The sequence below is a fragment of the Lottia gigantea genome, assembly GCF_000327385.1.
Source record: "Lottia gigantea unplaced genomic scaffold LOTGIsca_29, whole genome shotgun sequence".
NCBI classification, from domain to species: Eukaryota; Metazoa; Mollusca; class Gastropoda; family Lottiidae; genus Lottia; species Lottia gigantea.
Genome location: NW_008708943.1, coordinates 2690283 through 2713689, shown reverse-complemented (window position 1 = coordinate 2713689; position 23407 = coordinate 2690283). Strand labels below are relative to the sequence as shown.

Genomic DNA, 23407 nt, shown 5'->3' with positions numbered 1-23407 from the left:
TTCATTCCCAAAGCCTCAGCAACAGTAAATTCATTCCGCGTGCTGAGATACACAACTCCACTACGTCGGCCATCTTGCTATCTACCACAAGCAGAGATGTCATATGTAAATTGATCACGTGATAGGTGAAAGGTTATGTTATTGCTCGCGATATAAACAAAACCTCGTGCACTGTCAAACTATTTCATTTATGATTCATTGTAAGAAGAATGAACGACAAAGTTAAGCTTATCGCTTTAGAAATAACAGAAAGTGTATTTTGTTTAATGGTGTACAGTTAGATTGGATGATAACAGTGTATGGTGTGATGCTTGCCGTATAGAACGAGATAAGTGTAGCGCGAAATATTACGTGTGGTATGGAATCGCTGCATGTTGAGGCACGTTCAATATTACATAGATTTTGATTGGTTATTGAAAGTCATTAGTGATATAATGATGTCATGTTACTAAACCCAGGCTAGCAGGACATTCCTAATTCAACAGATTCCGCGAAAGGATTTAAAAAAAAACAATAAGGTAAGCGTCATTTTATTTTTATGAGCAAGTTTTGTTTTTGCCAGTGAATTTTGACAGCTTATGTCATTGATTATGCAGAGCTTGTCACCGAGGTCAAAGTTTTGTGTATTATGCAATCCATTCAAAACAATAACAAGACATTGTTTGTGTTTTTGAATTAGAAATCATTTGAGTGGTCCAAAGTTTTCATTCCGTGGGTGTTGTCAACGCCTTTAATTAGTCATCGACTGTTTGAGAAACATGTATATCATAAGATGGCTGAATACTTTTCAACTGTTGCAAAACTTCTATAAGTTTTTCTTGCTAATACATGTATAAAGTTTTTAATTATCAACTTTAAATTAAAATATTTAGTTTTGATTTCCCTGATAAAGTTGTCACGTGATGCTTTCAAGTAGATTACGATATTAAGTTACTAATATTAACTCGTAAACACTCCAAATTTTCGTGATTTTTTTTACAAGTGTCAAATTTTGGAAATTGAGCGTCACTTGTGTTTTTTGTGTTTTGGGGAATCATCTTTAAAAAAAAGGGGTAAATAGCTTGTGTTTTCTATTGAATTGATAATAATTGAAAGAAGATGACAAATTTTGATTAAAATTTAAAATCACCCCACATACTTAGCGAATTCACGATAATTTCTGTGGTTGCCACCACGTGTAAGACGTCTTGAGATTTATTTTGATTGGTTATGATTCTGATTGGCACGAAATCTACTTCCTATTATTAGTTTGATTGATATAACTTGATTGATGCCTCGTGCTCTTTAGAACTTCATTTACATTTGAGTGGTAAAGTATGCATGTAGACTTTGATATTTATTTATTTTATTTTTTTTAAAAAACACTTTAAATTATTTAATTTTTTTAATGCAATGATTTTAAGTTTAAACAGTTTTCTTTTCAGATTACAGATTAAAAGAATTTTAACTTTAATGTGTGGAGTGAAAAATGGATACAAATAAAAAACAAATGGAAGATAAAGTACGTCAAGTTCGGACATGTTTAACGTCAAGTGACGACAAACGTAGGAAAAACGCTCCGAAGGATTCCTCCTTCTTGGGGAATTCCCCTTTGAGTGGAGTCCCACATGACAGGAATTCCCCAGTAGCCACTAGAAACAGGGATTCTGGTTATGTTACTGATAATTCACCAGCCACCTTCTCGCCTTATTCACATTTTACATTTGATCTGCCTCCCCAGGAGGAACATGGTGCTGTAGGAGGTGTCCCCTCACCCCAGGGTTTAGAAGATTCTGGAAGTGATATCATGGATAATTTCGAAACCGGAGTATTTTTTGATATTGAAGAAGAGGGGGACGATTCGGCTTTTTTGGATGAAGTGGATGGAATAAGTGATAACGAAGGTGATACAAGTGGTGAAACTTATCGAAACGTTGCAACTCTTCAAAGACAGGTTTCTCAACCTATGGCAGTGCCTCTATCTCCTCCTATAGCCGATATAGCATTACGGAATGGTGTTCAAGCCCCGTTCACACTACCTGGACGCTATTATTCCAGAGTGGCTAGTGTAGCCACACAGACTCCTCACGTACTTTCCCAGATGCTACATCACGTTATTTCAGAGCCAGCTTTTGTTACTCAATCCAGAGGTAAGTCTCGTTTAATTTTGATAAATTTTATTGTCATTAGTCACATTTCTGATTTTAAATATTTCCGCCACATGAAACTCACCAGTGATTTCAAAACGGAAACGCATATATTTTGTTGTGAATATAATGTTCTCTCTTCACATGGTTATTCAGATACTTGTTGTATACTTTATGTGTTGTGATTAAAAAATCGCGCGAAATTAAGGGAACAGCTTTGCGAACGTTATTGTGTCAAGGTCTCCTTTCAAAAAGAGACAATTGTATTTAAATAGTGTCAAGACTCAAGGCAATGATTTCAATAACAGAGTCAGTAAACTATCAGATAACACGATAACGTTTACAAATAACTGTAGTTTCTAGTCAAGGGACGCTACTCCGCTACAGTCATTCTGTTGTCTGTAGTCACTGTAATATAACTTTTTAACGTCCTATCCCAGCATATTTTCTCTGTGCAAAATGCCATGCTTTTATAATAAAATAAGGTTCGATTGTCATTTACATTGCTTATCATCTAAGAATATGAAATATTCATGAATTTAGTAATTAAAAACATAACAACAACGTAATTAATGTCGGACATACTGGAGGCGATAAAAATATTTAGCTGAAATTGGCTTGTGATCTATAAACGATAGATTAAGACAGACTGTCATATTATTATAACTTATGAATATGAAATCTAGATACTCGATAATATCAATGATTATATTACGACTTGGGTGTAATTTAAACCATTAACTATAATAAAAGATTAGAAAAAGATAATGAATTGGCGGCTTCCATCAGAATTATTTTCTCTCTCTCTCTCTCTCTCGTCTCCCCATCTGTTGGTCTATGTTGATATTCTGTATTATTATGTTATTAGGTCGAGGTTAACTGTTTAAATGTAATGTCAATACGTCCTGGTTTCTAAAGGACGAGGTGAAAATTCTGACATAGTGCCATAGATATAGCTTCTAACAGTGACACATGGCTAAATATTACAATGATGATGTAAATAAAAACTTTTAATATTGGCATATATAGTTATATAGCTGTATGTACAGTATAAATAAAAAGGCACCAAAAAACGTACGTTATTGGACTCCTCTAGCCAAGTTGAAAATCTTAGTTGCAGAATGGCGGTGGCGATGAGTGTTTAAAAACGGTTAAATAATTGCCCTGTGTAGAAAGCAAAGCCGTATGATAACCGATTTACAAGATAAAGATAACACATATGCACCTCTTTTTTTATTTTATAAATTTGCACCTCTTTTTTTATTTTATAAATTTTTAAAAAATATTCACTTCAATATTACATTAGGTCCACTGTTATCGTCATGATAAGTGAGGCTGGTTCTTCCACCGATTTGTTGAATTGGCCGCCTAACAACCTAATAGCTACTTTTTAAATATGCAATTCTATTCGTAAGCGAATTAACAATAAATCCAACCATTAAAAATGAATATATCTATAGGCAATTGAATAGGTTTAAAATAACAAAATTACATTTGATAGTTCAATCACCTCCTAAATATCAAGTTAACGTAATGAACATAATAATTGTATACTTTTAATATCTTGGCATTGTTCCATGAAAAAATACAGTACATTAACATTGGCATGCTTTATTACATTAGAAAATAATCATACTTAAAATTTAATACCGATGGATATTAATAAGCCTACTTACTGCCATGTTATTAAAATATCTTATTTCTAATTGTCGTGAAATTAAATATTCAGAATCAGTGGGGCAGAAAGCAAATTTCTATTAGTTTGAATTGTAGTAAATCATTCAAGATTGCATATTGTGTGTAGAAAATGAGATCTAGTTCTGTCGACAGATTCTTGTAATTATCGTGCTCTTGATCAATGTAAAATCTGTGCCGATTTATCCTGAAGAGTAGTGAGGTTTATTCTTGTTTTCTTGTTAACGTACCTCAAGCTCTTCAAGGAGATATATTTCCTAGAAGAAAGTCTGAGGAGATTCTGACTCTATCGGGTCTCAGGTGATGGACCTCACACACACGTGTAAAGATATCAAAGATAATTAACATCCTCGACATGTCATAGTATTGAATTAATAATTCATCTTGACAACCACTAGTTATACTATAACTCACCTTTCATTATCTTTAACATTTTAATCTCATTAGATTGACAGTTTTGTTTACACGTGCATATCGACCGTGCATCTTAATCAAATAAGTATTCAAACCAATCTGTATTGCAGAACAAATCTTAGTTTACAAATGACAGGATATTTATAATAAACGGGCAGTCATGCACGTGTGTAGATCCGTTACACGTGCGAACATGAAATCGAAATACAATGCATACAGTGCGACAAGAGATAGCATACAGAAAGATGTATTTATGTATAAATTAATGAACGTGCACGATTTGTAAACTATAATGTTTAAGAATCAATCAGGTTAATTAAAGCGACTGTATGACATCAATTTAATGTGTATAGCGCCGGCGACGATGGCGGGTCTGTAACAGGTTGTTCGAATATAGAAGTGAGTATACATGCAATTAACTTCACTAATCGGTATATAAATAATACATTGATCTTATTGACTCTAATCTGAAGATGTGTTTTATTATGAACTCTAAAAGGATGGTTACAACTCGGGGTTATTCGGTACAAATTACTAATTGGATTTAAAAGGAAATTCATTGTTGCATATTATATTTTTCTATATCCGATCTAAGCCGCCTTCAACAAGGCTAACAGTAATGACGCGTCATATATGATTATCATGTCAAGGAATAGGATGAGTGAACACCTAGCGCCACCCCGCGACCGGGCTTATCATTTAAAGTTTCTACACTCTACATTTATATAAGGGTACTTAATAGTCGATCATTTCAAGTTTCAGTATCGATACTATATGTTTATTTTATCGTAAACGTCGTCCATCAAAATGTTTTATTTAAATTTGTCGTGTGTCGCAATTTACTTGTCATCGATTTGACCCCTCGTTTTTAGCTGCACCTGGAACTTTGCCAATACATGTAGGCTACCTTTTAATTTAACCATCCTGACTACCGACCTATTTTGCGTATTTGAAGGTCTATAATTTCCCTTTTTGTGTAAGATTAACAATCGGAAAGCATCTGGCGTTTTGGCGGGATAACGTAATGTACGACCCCGAGCGTAATAACGTGCGGCAGCCACGAGTAGTGTCCTCAATAATAACAGAGTAGCTGTTTCAATATTGGTTGACAGAGGTTTACATAAACTTTACATTAGTTTACATTAAGTTCTACAAATTGGCTCTTAACTGTATATTGTTTTCCTTTATTTGTGGTAATATTTTATCTGTCGGCCTTCGTCTAGACTGGTTTGAGATTGACTGAAGTCGCGTGTAACTTAAAGCGAGCACGATCTGTGCCCATGCCATACTTAGTTTACAAAATTTCTTGAAGAAAACCATTAGATCATCGCCTGGGCCACACAAGGGTTGGGCTCATTCAGCCTAATTGAACACGCGAATTAATAAGTACGTTAGAAGTAGCGTACATGAAGACCTACGGGAAGTACAAAACCCCGTTTGAAAATCAATATTAGATAAGCATAGTTATAGTTGTTCTTGTTGGGACCCCACAAGTGTATTTTCCATTTGTATTTGAGGCTATTACAAAACACCTATTCACAAAATATATATTACTCTACCCAAGAGGCATTCGTGGATAAGTTCTAACAAAAAAAATTTTCTTTTATGTAATCTAGAAAATACGTTAAAGAAACTCAGAAAACACACTTGAAAATGACACAAGTTAATTTGACTTATATTATGCAACAGATTATCTTACGTCAGCCTCGAAAATACTCTTGATATTAGTAAACATTACACAGCCTTGTGGGATTTGTTATTATTCTATTTATATCTTTTGTCATCTGATTGGATAACAAAATCACGCTATGAAATCTAAGCCATTTGTGAGCAGACGATACGATTTAATTTCACAAATTATTTTAACTTGGTGCACCTGTTGCAGTTTAAACGATTAAATCGTTCATAATTATTTTCACAACTACTATACCATTGAACCCACTGCCTCGACAATTCCTGTCACGAATTAACAGTGGGCATGTAGGCTTAGGGGATGGAATAAAAAAACATTGTTGTTTATTAGCCTATATAGTTTTTACTCGATAACTTGATCTCTTCATGGATAGTTTGGCCTTCGTTTTGTGATAAATTTTCGTAATGAAATTTAAAGAAAAAAAAAATGGAGCGGCCATGCATTAAGTTTGTCTAATGCTACATAATTATTTATGTCAGCTTACATTTGATTAGGCCCTAGACTACAGACTATTGACCTGCTGAGGACAAGTCTCGAACATCCTATATAACTTATAATTATCTGTTATGCAAATAAGTCTGGTAGATAGGAACTAATATCGGTGGACACAATTTGATTGACATCTCATTGACATATTAACCTATATATTATTATATATTATTAACCCAATGTCAATATCTTTAAAATTTTATCTTGAATTTTCACTAATATCTGAAATAAACATTACCCATTTAAATTGCGTTGTTTATAACGTGCCCGATTTAGGTCCACTATTTCCATATCTAAACAAATATGTTTTTTGGGGAAATTTAGGTTGTATCATTGCGGTTAAGCAATGTTACGGAAGCACAGGCACGGGCTTTGTTGGGGTGTTTTTGAAAAAAATGATTTTTCCCAGTTGGTTATTTATGTCTATGGTGTTTCGATGAAAGTAAAGAAGAAACACTGCAAAATATTTTAACTGGGATTCGTCAATGTAAATATAGAAAAAAGTTGATTAAATGTTCTGAAATTCATGAAAATGACAAATGTCTGTATTCTTCTAGACAATGTTTTTTTGATGTTGGAATTACAGTAGGGCCCAATGATTATCGACTTGAGCTAATTTGATATCTATAAAATAAATCATATTGTTAATATCTTTATAATGTTAGCCAATAATTACACTCTTGAGACAAGGAGGTGCAAAGATTTGAATCTACGGGGACTTCCGGTTCGACACCTCACTTCCGGTAAATTAAATAATTGGCGTCGTTTGAGTTGATCTTTGACCCGCCATACATTTGGAATGTATGAAATTGTGAATTATTAAATACGTCATATATTTTAAGAATGTTAATTGTATTCTATTCTTATTTGAGACAAGTTGAGTCGCAATGATTGTCTTTTAAAAGTTATGATATATGACAGGTTTTTGTCTTTTTGTCAGAAATACAATCAGAATAAAATGTAGACATGGGCGTTTGTTCGTGGTGTTTTATTCAGTTTACCATAATTTGAGGAAATTCTTTTATCAAATCGTCGTCAGTCCTATTTTGACCCGAATAGCGTCAAGGAGGTCAAAATTTTTGTTGTCTTATCAATACCATTGATCAAAGTTAGTTGACAGCGAGTCATTGTTTACAAATAAATATCCTAGAAATACAAACTTATGTTGTCAGTAAATTCGACAAAACTTTTGATTGGTTGAATATTCCAGATCGAAATATCTTTGGATCTGTAGTTTATCAGATCGGAATGAGTTGTTGAATTGATACGAATGGATCGAAGACAATCCTCAAATCCCCACTTCATTCTAGTTTTTCTTAGATCAAACATCTAAATTAGGAACATTATTCCTATATATTGCTCTTATTTGGCCAACAAATTAAAATACTAATTGTTTTGATTTACAGATAATTAAGTCTTAAATTATCCTTTGTTCCAAAATCTATAAAACTGTTCCTTGACAGAAATATTATAATGCTAAATGGAGCAAGGTGTATCGTGAATTTGTAGGTTAATGAATGTGAATTAGCACTTATTATTCAAATTATCATAATGACACATTTAGCTATCAAACTGTGACTTTTTAAATGTATTTTAAGCACTGTTGGTATGTAATTTTCAGTATAATAACTTCCTAATGTTAAACAGCATGCCATTGCTGATATACTGTTACTATAAATATGTCAAGCAGCCAATGTCCTAAAAGCTCACAAAACTGACACATTGAAAAAAAAATCGGTTTAAAAAGAGATTCTTAGATTGAAGTTGGTTTGACATATTCATATCTTCACAGAGTTCAGAAACGGTATCTTTACAGCGAAAATTATATCAGAACGTGGCTATCATTGTCAAAATGGTATATCTCGGTGGCTTCGAAATCTAAGATCTAAAGTCATTCATACCGAAAAATGCCACAAGCACAGTACTTTTATTTATGATATTTGTTTGAAATCTTGTTATATCTAAAATTCACTTTTAATCACAGAATATAAGTTTTTCAATTTTGATAGAAGATAGAAAATGTAGCCTGTATCCGATAACTCTAGGGATTTCTCGATATCTCAAGTCTTTCCAGATTGGATATCATAACAGAATCATTTCACCTCAAATGACCTTAACGGTAAGAATAACCAAGGCAAGCACCACTTGAAACAATGTCTTGATCTCATACACAAGTCATTAAACTAAGACCTGTGCACCAATTACTGCTCTTTGACTATTGAGACGAATCCCCATTGGGTTGTTTGTATATCTTTTATATTCGGCTTTGTAAAGATTTCCATCCCCTTGCGGTACCCTCGAGAATTTCGACATGCTTTTTATAAACTTGTCAAAAACTAAATTCACTTTCAAGAAATTCAATCGTTTGGTTTGACTTTTGGCGTGATGTAGAAAAATAAGCTCATGTCAGAATAAGAGTTGAATCTGAGAAAGGGATACTAAGCTAGGTTCTATTACTCATAGACAGCCTGGAGTGGCATCAGGGTTTCTGGGAGGTTAAGGTTACCTGTATCCCAAAAGGTTTTATCAAATTTCCTTCTGTTTCAATTCTCTGCATTCTTCTTTTTGTGCCTTTTGACATTCTAGAGACATAAGCTTTGTGCATTCTCATTCTGTAGATATTTGGAAATCTCGATAGCTTTCAATGAAGCTGAATCTAGATCATCAGAATCTGAACAAACTTGTTCTCGCAATATCTCTGTACAACCTCAATTATTTCATACAGGTGTCGAAATGGTTAAGAATCTCAAGATGTTGTGTTAAGCCAGGGGCAATAACTTGGTATATTTTTCTAAAGTAACAAATTCTATTTTACTTATATACAAAGCTACCTCTGTTAAACAAACCACCCATTCCTATCGTGAGAAAACCGTAAATTAACCGTTTTAAAAACAATCAGAGAATGTTAAATTTAAAGTTATTATTTTATCTCGTTTCTATTGGTGATGATTTCAAGATAACATGGTTTCAAGTTTTTCTTGGCCTTGATCATGGTTCCAGAATTGGCACAATGTTGGAAATTTTGATTTAAGTTAATCGTTACGGCATTAAAGGTATTCTACCTCTTCGGTTGACCAAAAAATTGAAATTAAAAAGTCTTTTATCTACTTCGTTTAATGTATATATCGTCTTATATACGGATTCTATTCTTTAGTTAAGGCATCTCGCAAATCCAGATGATGATTATATACACTTAATGACAAAGTTTAAGACGTTTATGTCCATTCTAAGAGGTAACATTCCTTTAAGGTATGCATGATGATGTAGAAATTCCATTTGAATGATGCAATCAACTTTATACTGTATTTGAGTTATGTGTCATACGGATTTCCAACTGTCCCTTTCAACATTTTCTCAGGATGATGCATAAATTCAGCATAGCGTGGTCGTGAATGTGAATCATTCGTCAAATATTTCTCACTGTCCTAGTTGAATTACTTGAGCAATTGGCCGTTGTACCTAGATAAACCACAGTTCTGAGAGTGGAGTCATAAGCAGTTGACACAGTTAATGCAGAGAACGACTCATTGTCAATTATTTGCTGCACATTATTTTACAATGCAAGGGGGGTTATGATGTGTAAACTATTACCCATTAAATGAGATTACCTCTAGGTCATTATCAAACAGAAAAAGGCAGTGGCATACTGCGTGTTACACCTGTTTTATCGTGTATCCTATACACCTCTGACACGATATCACTTACACAATATAAAACATTCTCAAACACCTGTAATACGAAACCCAAGGGAATTAACTCTGGGGTTATCAGACTGGAGGTTATTGTGTCTGGTACAGATTGTGTCACAATGGCAGTGCGTGTTACTTTGTTCCTCATGCAAAGTTCCTGCAGTTGTTTTAAAGACACGCTGTGCAATTAGATCACTAGGGACACAATTATGTTTTGTGTAGAGAGTTTAACGTTGTCTTTGATCAATATAAGGTTTAAAAGGAGATATTGGGCAAAGGTCCTTCAATAAGGCTGTTGTTGTATGATCACAAAATACAATAATTATGCCAAACACAGTTGACAGATATTCTCTGATCTAAATATGGTTTATTATGCAATGTTTTAAGTACATGATATGCGTAAAAAATAAAGATGGTTTGCAACTGAACACTGTAATCTTGTTGCATTTAGTCAGGTAGAGGAAGTTGAAGTTCTCATATTAATGATAAAGGATTGTACCTTTAATACTAAGATAGGGTGTTGTCCTATGACGGTTAGTCAAATAGATGATGAGATAAGGTGGCTATCATATTACATCTAATAACGCGCCTCGGGTCTTCACAATAGACTATTATTGGCTTCTTTTTCATCATTGACGCGTGGAATAGACTACCACCAGAAGTGCTTTATCTTTTTAGACACTGTACTTCAGAATTTGCGTTTACATGTAACGACCTTGTACCAATAATACTTTCATAAATGTGTTTGTATATGTTGTCCTTTTCTAATAAGACTAATGAAATATTTATTGGAGGGGGCGTTTCATCTTCTAATCGCACAATTGTCTCTCTAAATGCTCCGCACTGGGCTGCTACCATGGTTAATGCAACGTTCAAACAACATTTAATATTGAAACTTAAACATGGAATGCAATTCTATATAATCAGATGCCGACATAAATATGATTATTTTCAGTACTATTATGTTTATTAGCAGAACCAGTATTATTTGTTTCTCTATTTACTTAAGTCAGTCGTGGAATGCACGCGCACTGCCACTTCAAGGTAAATGTGTGAGAACAAGCTCTTCATAGTTTCTCACGGTTCCTAGTGCCAAATTTTGGTAAATTGCCAGCTGCATTACGTTTTGGTCTGATAATCACTCAAACTTACCTTTACCATAGTCACGAACACATGATCTAACGTGCACCCACATGTGTCATACCGTGTACCTAAAATACTAATGACATTTAAGGACGGGTTAAGGGCTTGGTGTTAGATAACCCAACGAAATCCTGTGTGTCCTTGCCTCCATTCATCTAGAGAGCATGCACATTCCAAATGATGCATCTTAGTTGTGCATGCATTGACCCAATTCTCACGATTTTTACCAATTCTTCGTCAAGGTGAATCTGTTTTCGTGATTTGTTGATGACGTAAGAGAAATACTATTTAGATTCATGTACTTCTTATTTTACGTCTTTGACCCAATTCCCATACCTTTTACCAGCAACAAATATACCAGAGTTTCATCTTGTACTTTAAAGGAAATTAGTAATTAACATCCATTTGCACCATTCCCATTTCCAGCTCGACATCTGTGACTCAAGTTAACGTGACCACATTATAAAGTTACCACGTCAGAAGCTATTGTGTTGGAATGGTATTTGCAATGATGCAAAGTGTCAGTTTTTCGTGAAATATTTAAAAAAAAAACAAGTTTATGTAGAATAAATTCAGATGACCTATTTACTATTTATAAATGTTGGGAGTGATAAGATGCGGTATTAATAGAAAAAGCCCTTGCAGTATATTTGTAAAAGTCTTCGATCACCTTATTTTAACTTATTGTCTCCATCCACATTTTAGGTTCAATAATCAGATTCTCATACTGACATTACCCTATAAGTTATATTGGTACTGACAGTTCCTCACAGTAACACCATTAACAAGTTATGTAATATGTCGAAACTCATAATATTCATCATACCTTTCGATGTAGTATAAGAGTTTGTTGAACTTAAAAAAGTAAAGACAAACTTCGCAAGTCCCGCCTTCTGTCTCACCAATATCAGCCGTTGTAACTGCCTCTAACCTTTTGGTGTTGTCAGAACGTTCGTGTACTTCATTCCCATAAGCTTACAAACTAATTGAAACTGACAACTTTTCATGTAATACCATCAAAACAACATATATTATGTGACACTGATAATATTACCCACTACTGTTGGTAATACAAGCATTAGGACACGCATTCCTTTTGACTGATACATATAGCAATGGTCACTCATTTATAACACTCTTTTATAACTATACCAAAAATATCTGCTATATGATAAACATTACATTACATGAAACATGTCGAATACCTAAGCTTATAGAATTGAAAACACCATAAAAACTACAGGTAATACATCAAAACTCATACCGTAAAATCAGCAACTGTCGCTGGTGATACGGTAGCTTGGGCAATAAAAAGTACATCTTGCTCAGGAGTAATTATATTACATACGTACTTACATAAAGTACTTTCTGACTTGATACTACATGATATTATACTTTGTGTAAAGGTTAGTTTTGTCACCCTCGCAATTTGAATATTACAGATATATTAGTTCAACACCTTCTTTTCTCCTGACGATATTAGACAATTTTTACTGTGTCGATCGCTGACCATCTTTCTTAGACGTAATAACGATTCTATGGGTCTTGATTCGAGAACTAGGACATAATGCAGTTGGTTGACGACGTTTGCATTTGTTGCCTTTTACCTTCAATTTCTCATATTTTAAGAGCTATTAATGATTTTCTTGGCCACAGTTTGGTGATAAACCATGTAAAACTATCGATTGATCATTGAAGAAAATCACCTTTTTCTAAAGACACACTTTTCTTAATGATTTCACACTTTGTAGGGACACCTTTTTCATTGAAGTAATCTGGCCAGGGAGGTGATGTAATACAATCGATTAGTTATTGAAGATGTCGTATCACCTGCTACCGAAGACACCTATTTCAGATCATCTTTATTGTTTCACACTTTCATATCAGCCATCTTTAAGATAAACACCAACACGCTACACCTCCATTTGACAAACCCCTGAAACTGTTAGGGATATTAATCATGTAATACAATTGATTGTTTTATTTGAGGTGACCATTCATTTGTTCTAAAAGCGACAAAACGCACCCCGCCCCTCTTTTTATTGCTTTACAACGTCCAAAAGTTCCAAAAATAAAGCAAATATTTCAAACATTTAAGGGGGTTTTCAATTTCCAAAACTCCAAGCAAATTATAACTTCGATTATGACGATATGAGATAACAATAGATAGTAAAAAGGTAATACCTAACTAGAGTTTCAGCTTTTTAGAAGTAAAAAAGAATCTTTTTATTTATATAGGGACGTAATGAAAAATTGCAACAAAAATAATTAAAGGCACATTAACGGTCAAAAGACAATTTGTGTCATTCGGACAGCCCATCTGCCATAGTTCTCAAATCTTGGATTTCAGACCACAAATTATATCTACGAATAGTCATCTAAATATTTCTTTTCAAGAGCGATATCGCTTAATTTCTTCTATCGGTAGCAGTTTTTAGTAATACTTCTCGAATCACAGTTCTGCTACAAACATATAAGCTGAAACTGGGTTAAATTAACCTCGTAAAGTAAATACTTATACAATTATGTCTCTTTAAAGCCTTGATAATAACTGCAATAATAAGCGTGTACCCGTTATATAATTAAGTAAATTTCAAGGCACGTGTCCTCTTTACTTTAGGAATATAATATATATAATTAGATAATAGCTAAGCTTAAAATAACCATAGTAAATAAATTACTTATTAAGTAGGTAACCCTTTATTTACTATAACCATAAAACATGTAGTAGATAAACCATTTATTTTAAGAATAAAAGATATATAATTTGGTAACAGTTTAGCTCAAAATAACTATATTAATTCCTTATTAAAAAGGTAAATCCCTATCTACCATTGTGACTTAATCATAACTGCGTAATACTTGTATTTTTGTATCAAGAATATAACATATTGGATAATAATTCAACTCAAAATATCAATATCAAGTAATTTCCCGCCAAAAATCTCCAGTGACATAACGGGCACCTGTACATCAGATTACGTCTGTCACTGTATCTGATGTCAGCAAAAGTGATGTCATTTAAGCTATAATACAGACTACAGTGTTACATCTTGACAGTTTCTTATTAATCTTTATCGTGTGAAGTGTACATGATATTGACTTGCTATTTTGTTCATTAACAAATTGTTTATCGGATCGTTGATTATTATTTATTAATTTGTTAACTGATAAAAAAAAAGTTGTTTATATTATGTTATATGAAATAGTTTATAAAATTACAATGGATAATGAATCGAATACACCAACTGTTTTAAGAGAAATAGGTATACTATTTTCAACAAGTGTTTTACAAATAACTTCAAATTTTCAAGGCCTGTTTATCTGTTATTCGGTTATACGCCCAAATACATTACTTTAGATAAAAAAAAAAATCAAAATCAAAATAAGCTTAGGTGTATGATTTTTGATAAAAGACAACATATCGTTACAGCCCGTGACCCTTGACCGTCTAAGGCTAAAAATTTAAAAGAAAAAAGTAATATCATTCTAAATTTGATTATTTTTTTTCAATTTCAGGAACAGTATTACGTAGATTACGTCACAGTTCAGATAGTGATGACTTCGTTAATGGACAATCCTCGAACGCTCATGGACCTCTACCGGACATCATCCCACATGTACGTGATCGTTCCGTATCCCTTCCGGACATGCAGGCATTACGAGTACAGAGAGAATTGGAAGTGGGGCGAGAATTAAGGAGATTGAGTGATGAATTCAATACAAGTTATAGCCGAGGTCGTGAACGAAGACGAGCGGTGAGTTATCTACTCTTGTTTCTCGCTGTGCTGGAATCCTGCTCAGGCCTGTTTGCAGCTCCAGTCTGCAGATCTGTGTTAGAACCAACTTTAAAGACAATTGCATCCATGCATAAGTGACATTGAAGGATATTGACAAATTACTTTTTTTAAAAATTATCCTGAATTGCAAACAAAAAGTGACATTACCATAGTAACTCAATTTACTATTGCTGTTTCGAGAAAACAAATTGCAAAAACGATTTGGGATAAATACATTAATTAGTGTTGTACATTCATACATTTAAAAAAAGGGAGAAAAAAAACGTGTTGCAAACAAAGCAATTGCCTATTCTGCAACCTGTGCAATAGACAAAACTATAAGGATAGACCTGTTTAAAATCAATTTGGGACTAATACATTCAAGAAATAGAAGCGTAAGTATGCTTGTGTACTGTATTAGTTTCTTTAGCAGCAAGTTTTGTAGAATTATCATCACAGGCAGATCTTAAGATATGTTTTGGGTTCATATCATTACCAAACCATCAGAACACTTGCTAACACTAAGCGACTGGGCATGTCCCTCCCCCTCCTTTTTTCCCGGGACGTACCAGACACACTCCATCCGTTCAGTCTCAATTAGCAAAACGTCAGAAATTTTTGTCGTAAAGAAGAAATGTGTAATTGATTGTCAGGAAACAAACAGGGAGGAGTCGAATAAGATCAATAAATATCTTTGTCTATATTTAGTAAAGCGAGTAGGTTCTATATTTATAATTCTTACTCACGTCTGTACAACTGATTTCCGCTACTATACTCGTCATTATACTGTTATTTGTTATCATTATTCATTATGAATAGCTAATGAGGACAATTATACTGTTATTCATGTGATAATAATGATGCAAACTTAATATAAAAATCTTGTTAATTTTTAAACAATACTAGATTACAATAATAAACTATGATGGCGTTTCTTTGATGTAGTTTTCTGACAACACTGTCAATAATTATTTATATATTTTTTGGAAAAAGATCTCCATTATTCTTGAATAACGTCTTCCATTTTGATCACAAGTTTTTAATGGATTATGTTTGCATTATTGAGATGTATAATCTTAAGCAGTCAAGTAATATAATGCTTACAAGTAATTTGGTATGCACCGTTTTCACTCCACTCAGCTAGATAATAGAATATATAAATCAGTAATGCTATGTTGACAAGCTGGCTAATATAATCTGTAATTTGGTATGCACCGTTTTCAATTTAGATCGTACTGGACAAATATATCTTTATCAATATTTCATGATTATATCTCAAGAATACAATATGTATTATCTGCGATTGTTTTTTATCATAAAAGGAGATTATTTTTATCGGCAAATTAATGGAACTATAAGAGTAATTCAATGAACTCCGGTTTGAATTATTTATAAGATTAGTATTCTTACGCACCAGAAGCTAATAATAAAAGCTAAATTAATAAAAATTGTCGAATATCAATTAAACCTGAAGATAATTAGGCGGCATGTTAAAAAAGTTCTTTTGAATATTAAAAATTTTATACATTTTATTGTATAGTACTTTCTTCATTAATCGTGAGGAATATTCCGTCAAAAATGTTATGAACAACGGTAAAAATAAGATTGCCCTCTAGCAGCTTCCCTGTTATCAATTTTCTTCGAATGATTTTCTGTGTAAAATCATAAATATGTGATTAATAAAAGACATTCAAAATTGGCTCTATCTCTCAATATAAACGACGCCTGTCTCAACTGCTTAGCGGCGTCCCTCTTATCTTTTGCATTGTGAAACAGTTGGAAATTTTTGAAGGCCATACTTTTATGAGCACATATGACGTTGAAATTTCATTTGTTCAAGGTCATAAGTATAACAAGAAAAGTAAATATGCATGAGATACTATTTTGGCCGGGCTGTAGGGTTCTACAAACCAATTATTGTTAGTAATAGGTGACGTATGTAAAACGCAATTCCATTACATAAAAAGAGAATTAAGTTTGCGGTTAAAAAGCACTGGACCAAATCATGACATGTACTTTTTAGACATATAAAATTTCACCACCATGTGTTAGGAAGATTCTAGTCAATTATTTTATCAATACTGCAGGTCACTTAGTACGTTACATGTTGTACACTAAACTCAAGGGCACTTCACACAATTACTTGTACTCAACCCAAACTACTTAACAACTGCCTTCTATTCCTGGAACTAGCTATTTTCGTGTTAAAAATCTCCCTCTTAGATAATCATTTTAAGGACGTTGTCTAATGACTTTTTAGCCCGACATTGACGTTGTCTTTCCTTAATGCTTCAAACTCTCTGTCAATTTCCAACTACTAACATTTTCGCTTGTGTAAACGAGCCCTGATTATTACTACACGTGTTCATAGTAAATCCCACTTGTCGAGGTTATTCGGTGCAAGATTCTTAATTATAACAGTAAACAAGTCTAGATTGTCATGACGTAAATCTAATTACTGATATAACTAACGTACTGGTTATTCGAATATAGATCGTGTGAATTTCTCCTATCAAAATAAGTTCGGAATGATTAATTTTGAGGTGAAATAAGTAAATTGCAGTTTTTATTGGCAAACAATGACACAATATAAAACACTATTGAATTAGTCAGAGGTTGGTTTGGGTATTATTCAGGTTATGTTAGGTCCATGACGTTAGTATTCAATTTGAATAATAAATATTTTTGAATTAATCACAAAGGTGATACCAAGTCCACTCCACATGTGTAAATAAACAACCGGAAAGAATTGTTACATAACAAAATTGTTTATGAGTATTAAAGCGAGGTTTACATTACAAGTGTATCCTGAACTTGTCAGTCTTAACAACAATAGGCAAATATATTTGGAGAAGTCGAGTACTATAGTATTAGTAGTATTATCGTGTTCAGGATTAGTTTACTGTATAACTACTCTACAACAATGGACTCTAATAGTGGTACTGCGCTGTACCGGTTAACAAATAAACTGATGTAGTTGTACTGCACTGTACAATAGCGTGATACAGATTATCGTACTGCACTGTACAGTTTAAATTTAACAGATAAAGCAATGGTGCTATGCAGATAGTTGTACTGTACTGTATGTATAGTTTAGCAGATAAAACAATGGTGCTATTGCAGATAGTTGGGCTGCATTGTACAGTTAAAGAGATAAAACAATGGTGCTATGCAGATAGTTGGGCTGTACTGTATAGTTTAGCAGATAAAACAATGGTGCTATGCAGATAGTTGGGCTGTACTGTATAGTTTAGCAGATAAAACAATGGTGCTATTGCAGATAGTTGGGCTGCACTGTACAGTTAAACAGATAAAACAATGGTGCTATGCAGATAGTTGGGCTGTACTGTACAGTTTAGGAGATAAAACAATGGTGCTATTACAGATAGTTGGGCTGCACTGTACTGTATGCAGATAAAACAATGGTGCTATTGCAGATAGTTGGGCTGCACTGTACAGTTAAACAGATAAAACAATGGTGCTATGCAGATAGTTGGGCTGCACTGTACAGTTAAACAGATAAAACAATGGTGCTATTGCAGATAGTTGGGCTGCACTGTACAGTTTAGGAGATAAAACAATGGTGCTATTGCAGATAGTTGGGCTGCACTGTACAGTTTAGGAGATAAAACAATGGTGCTATTGCAGATAGTTGGACTGCACTGTACAGTTTAGGAGATAAAACAGTGGTGCTATTGCAGATAGTTGGGCTGCACTGTACAGTTTAGTAGATAAAACAATGGTGCTATTACAGATAGTTGGGCTGCACTGTACAGTTTAGGAGATAAAACAGTGGTGCTATGCAGATAGTTGGGCTGCACTGTACAGTTAAACAGATAAAACAATGGTGCTATTGCAGATAGTTGGGCTGCACTGTACAGTTAAACAGATAAAACAATGGTGCTATGCAGATAGTTGGGCTGTATTGTATAGTTTAGCAGATAAAACAATGGTGCTATTGCAGATAGTTGGGCTGCACTGTACAGTTAAACAGATAAAACAATGGTGCTATTGCAGATAGTTGGGCTGCACTGTACAGTTAAAAAGATAAAACAATGGTGCTATTGCAGATAGTTGGGCTGCACTGTACAGTTTAGGAGATAAAACAATGGTGCTATGCAGATAGTTATTTAAAATTTGAAAGTAGAAACGTCTTTGACGATGGTATTCTGATAAAGTAGTAGTTCTGTAGTTGACCCCAATTGTGACTAGAAGACCTCTTTGAATCTCGTTATTGCTATGTTAGTATATAAGGTTTATGTCACACATTATGCAATATAAATGACAATGAAATGAGCTTTACCAGAAACACATCATGCATGCATATTTTAGTTCGGAAAATTTCAATGAACGTACAGAAAATTTTTGTGTCGATAGGAATTTCTCCAACAGATGTTGTCTATCGTTGACTAGGCATCGTTGCATACCAGCTGGGTTAATTAAATTGGAAACAGTTAGGACCTGTCTAGTACTATAGTACAGTGCTTTTGGTTTATGTCCTATTAAAAATAATAGTAGTTGTAATTAGTAGTAACTAACCCATACTATTGCTGATAATCTTTTAACTACAGAATAGTAGTGACCGTAAACACCATAACTTGAGATAGTAGTAAACACCATAACTTGAGATCGTAGTAAACACCATAACTTGAGATAGTAGTAAACACCATAACTTGAGATAGTAGTAAACACCATAACTTGAGATAGCAGTAAACACCATAACTTGAGATAGTAGTAAACACCATAACTTGAGATAGCAGTAAACACCATAACTTGAGATAGTAGTAAACACCATAACTTGAGATAGTAGTAAACACCATAACTAGAGATAGCAGTAAACACCATAACTAGAGATAGCAGTAAACACCATAACTTGAGATAGCAGTAAACACCATAACTTGAGATAGTAGTAAACACCATAACTTGAGATAGTAGTAAACACCATAACTTGAGATAGTAGTAAACACCATAACTTGAGATCGTTGAGATAGTAGTAAACACCATAACTTGAGATAGTAGTAAACACCATAACATGAGATAGTAGTAAACACCATAACTTGAGATAGTAGTAAACACCATAACTTGAGATAGCAGTAAACACCATAACTTGAGATAGTAGTAAACACCATAACTTGAGATAGCAGTAAACACCATAACTTGAGATAGTTTAGAGGGGGTGTCGGTTTGTTGAGGTTCCCTTCTATAGATTATATATAGTGATTCGGTCTGAACTATAATTGTCGATTTAGAGAGGGTGTCCGTTTACAGAGGCTGTGGTTTTGAGAGGTTTTCACTGTACCTGTAAACTGGCTTGAGATAGTAGTAACTGTAAACATTTTAACTTGACCTAGTAGCAACTGTAGTTTTTACGGACTGAATGGTCATCCCGTTTGCAGCCCTTCTTGTGGTTTTGGTTAATAGATAATTTGTTCAATCTATGAAGATCCATAACAATTTGCAATCGTCTGCTTTTAGGCGAAGCCATCACATATTTATAGTTCTAGTACTTATGTACTTTGATGCCATCTAGATCAAATATTTCGGTTTGTTGTAGCAGATGTGTTTTGACAAGCTTTTTTTTTCAATTACCCATATTAATTAATCTTATCAGTTATTTTCATTATTGTAAATTTTTTTGTTTCTGACAATGAGTAACATATCGATGTCATAATGTTGGAATCTGTGGAATGATAACTATTTAAGCGATGACATTGAATTTTATGCTCTACCTGTTTGTACTGTATTGGATTTAATAGAATTATGCTATTCAGCTGTTGCTCGATATTCTATTTACAATTTCAACTATGAAGAGAGCAATAACCTCTTGTATCTTTCCACGTAGACCATTTCATGTCGGTGTCTTTCTTTTCCATCACTGACTTTTAGTATATGGACAAGTCCTCAAAAGTGAATTTGTCCAATTTAAGAAGAGCATCATAATCAGCATCAGAGAATTCCTCTAATTATACTATTTAGTCATTATGGTGTCAAACTTGTAAACAATTCAGTTTTAGAAGGTAATTTTTATATTTAAGTCCAATTCCCTTTTTTAAAAACCTATTTTGAAAAAGTACTAATTAATTACATCAATATTCAAATACATGTCTCCTTGTTTTAATAAAATTTATATGAACTGCGAACTTCAAAAGTTTACAATCCCTAAGGCATATTATTGTTTAACCCCCTGATCAAAGAGAATATATTGAAAAACTTTATTTTATCCGACGATGTTTTGTTTGTAAAATGGATATCAAAGTCCGCAGCCAAAAAATTTGTTTATTTGAATGAAAGTTAAAATTTGATGTTATAAAATTTTAAAAAGGGATCTTCAGACTAATTTTCTGGGCACCAGAAATGATTTGTGGTTTTCGACATAAGAACCTTTGAATGCTAATAAATATTTAAATAATGCACAAAAAATCTCAAAGAAATCCTAAAGAGGATTTGCTTTATTACGACCATGATTCATCAAGCAATTCTGTTGATTGTCATAAAATTCTGCTATAACGGTTCAGACATATTGAAATCTAAAAACCTCCCTAAGAAACCCACGACTGACTCTTCTAATTGCATGTGAACATATAAAATGTGGGGTTTTCTTATAACACGTGTAGAGCATACTGCCAATCAAAGCGATGTTAGTATAATAGCTTCGTTATATTCCCTCTCAATTATATCACACGTGTAAGGAGAGTACGAGAACACGTGAAGAAAAGAATGGTTTCACGTTACTAAACCTAATTCACGACATTTATACAAAATGTATCAAATAATACAATGCCAGGTTTACAAATGTTTCTTTATCATAAAATTGACAAGTGCAAACATGCACATAAATGACACGCGCTGTTCTTTTTATTATCTTTTACCTTCCTTTGAACAATTAACAGCTTGGCGGGAAAACAACGACATGTCAAATCTCAATAAATCTCGCGAGATAATACGATATCGATTATCAATTTAAAAAACATAAAATGGACACTAATAAAAGGATAAATATGAGTTTTTAATGTGGTGACTTGTGATTTTTATCTTTTAGTCAATCTGCTGCATTTTTATTCATTTCAAAGAAAAATGAAGCAAAGTGTCCATTAGGGTTAATGAGATGTTTACACTTGACTTGCTACAATTTGATTTAATTCGTCTGGGCTTTTTCAGTGCTAAACTAAGCGGTCTTTTAATCATGCATATTAACATGCTTAAACTTCTTAATCTTGAATCGAAAAACAAAACTTCCACAAAGGTGTCCAAAGTCAATAGAATGTCGTGTTAAACATGATCCTAGAAGATACAATTTTTGATATACATCTTAATATACACCTATTAGTATTTGTCAACGATACCGACTTTATGACAATGGATCACTCACACCTTAACTCTAGTGCATCTTGTAGCAGATTGTTTGTATCAAATTAGCCACTTTTCTACAATAACTGACGATATCCATTACAGGATTTCTCGTAGATAAACTCTTTAAAGTTTTAAGTTTCTCGCTTATCTTTTATATTATATATTAATGGCAGTGTCGGGTTAGTTTAGGTCGAGTTCTTGCCGCCATTATTAAGACTATCACATGACTTCCCAACTGCAGATGTCGCCACGGGTTCTTATCAATATTGTTTATTTAAAACGTTAGATTTGACCCAAAGGTCACGGGTAATAGTTGTACGTCTTACAAAATGTTTATTTAGATCTCGATCGTCATTTGAAGAAAATAAAATCTAATTGAATAAAGGGCGAATGTCATCTGACGCGTGCCGAATATGACACCTACAATTTCAATAATGTTGAGTTTGTGACCTTTTCGGATTATAGTGATTTATTCCAAAAGTGTGTGAAGAAATGCCAAAAGTCTTTTTGGAATATTTTAATCATGGCATGTTTTTGTTGTTGCTATAACATCCATTTTGACCATGGTTACAACGAAGCTGATTGAGTTACTATGGAAATTCACTTTTAAGTCTTAACTTTCCCTTTCAGCGATAATTTATGACACTTTTGTTTTATTTCAGAGCATCACATTTGAGATGGCACCCTCCAATTCATTCCCCGGTGCCCGTAGAAATGCTGTTTCCAGTTTTATGGACATATTCAGAAGTATGTTCCTTCGTTCACCCAGTCCATTAGATGAAAGAGAAGACGACATTGAACCCAGTTGAAGGTGATGACCCGACCCAAAGGGGCTTGTTCTACCAATTACCACCTGTGATGTTACGTCATAGATGACCTCACATAACATCAGGAACAGACAACTCTCATTCCATTGAGACACGATACCAAGTCTTTCCTGAATTACACATTCAGGCCTCGCTGGTCGGGAACTCTATATATTATAATTGTGACATTTTAAATGTCGACCCATGAGGAAACTATGCAAAC

General features: G+C 33.6%; 1 protein-coding gene across 1 annotated transcript; it reads left to right on the top strand.

Moving 5' to 3' along the window:
• Nucleotides 1-1468: 1468 nt before the first annotated feature.
• On the top strand, nucleotides 1469-23187 carry LOTGIDRAFT_161572 (hypothetical protein; the record flags this gene model as incomplete). The annotated part of the gene is made up of 3 exons (XM_009056938.1): nucleotides 1469-2129; nucleotides 14769-15007; nucleotides 23041-23187. The coding sequence occupies 3 exons, from the start codon at nucleotides 1469-1471 to the stop codon at nucleotides 23185-23187; spliced, it is 1047 nt and encodes a 348-aa protein (XP_009055186.1).
• Between the last annotated feature and the right edge of the window lie 220 nt (nucleotides 23188-23407).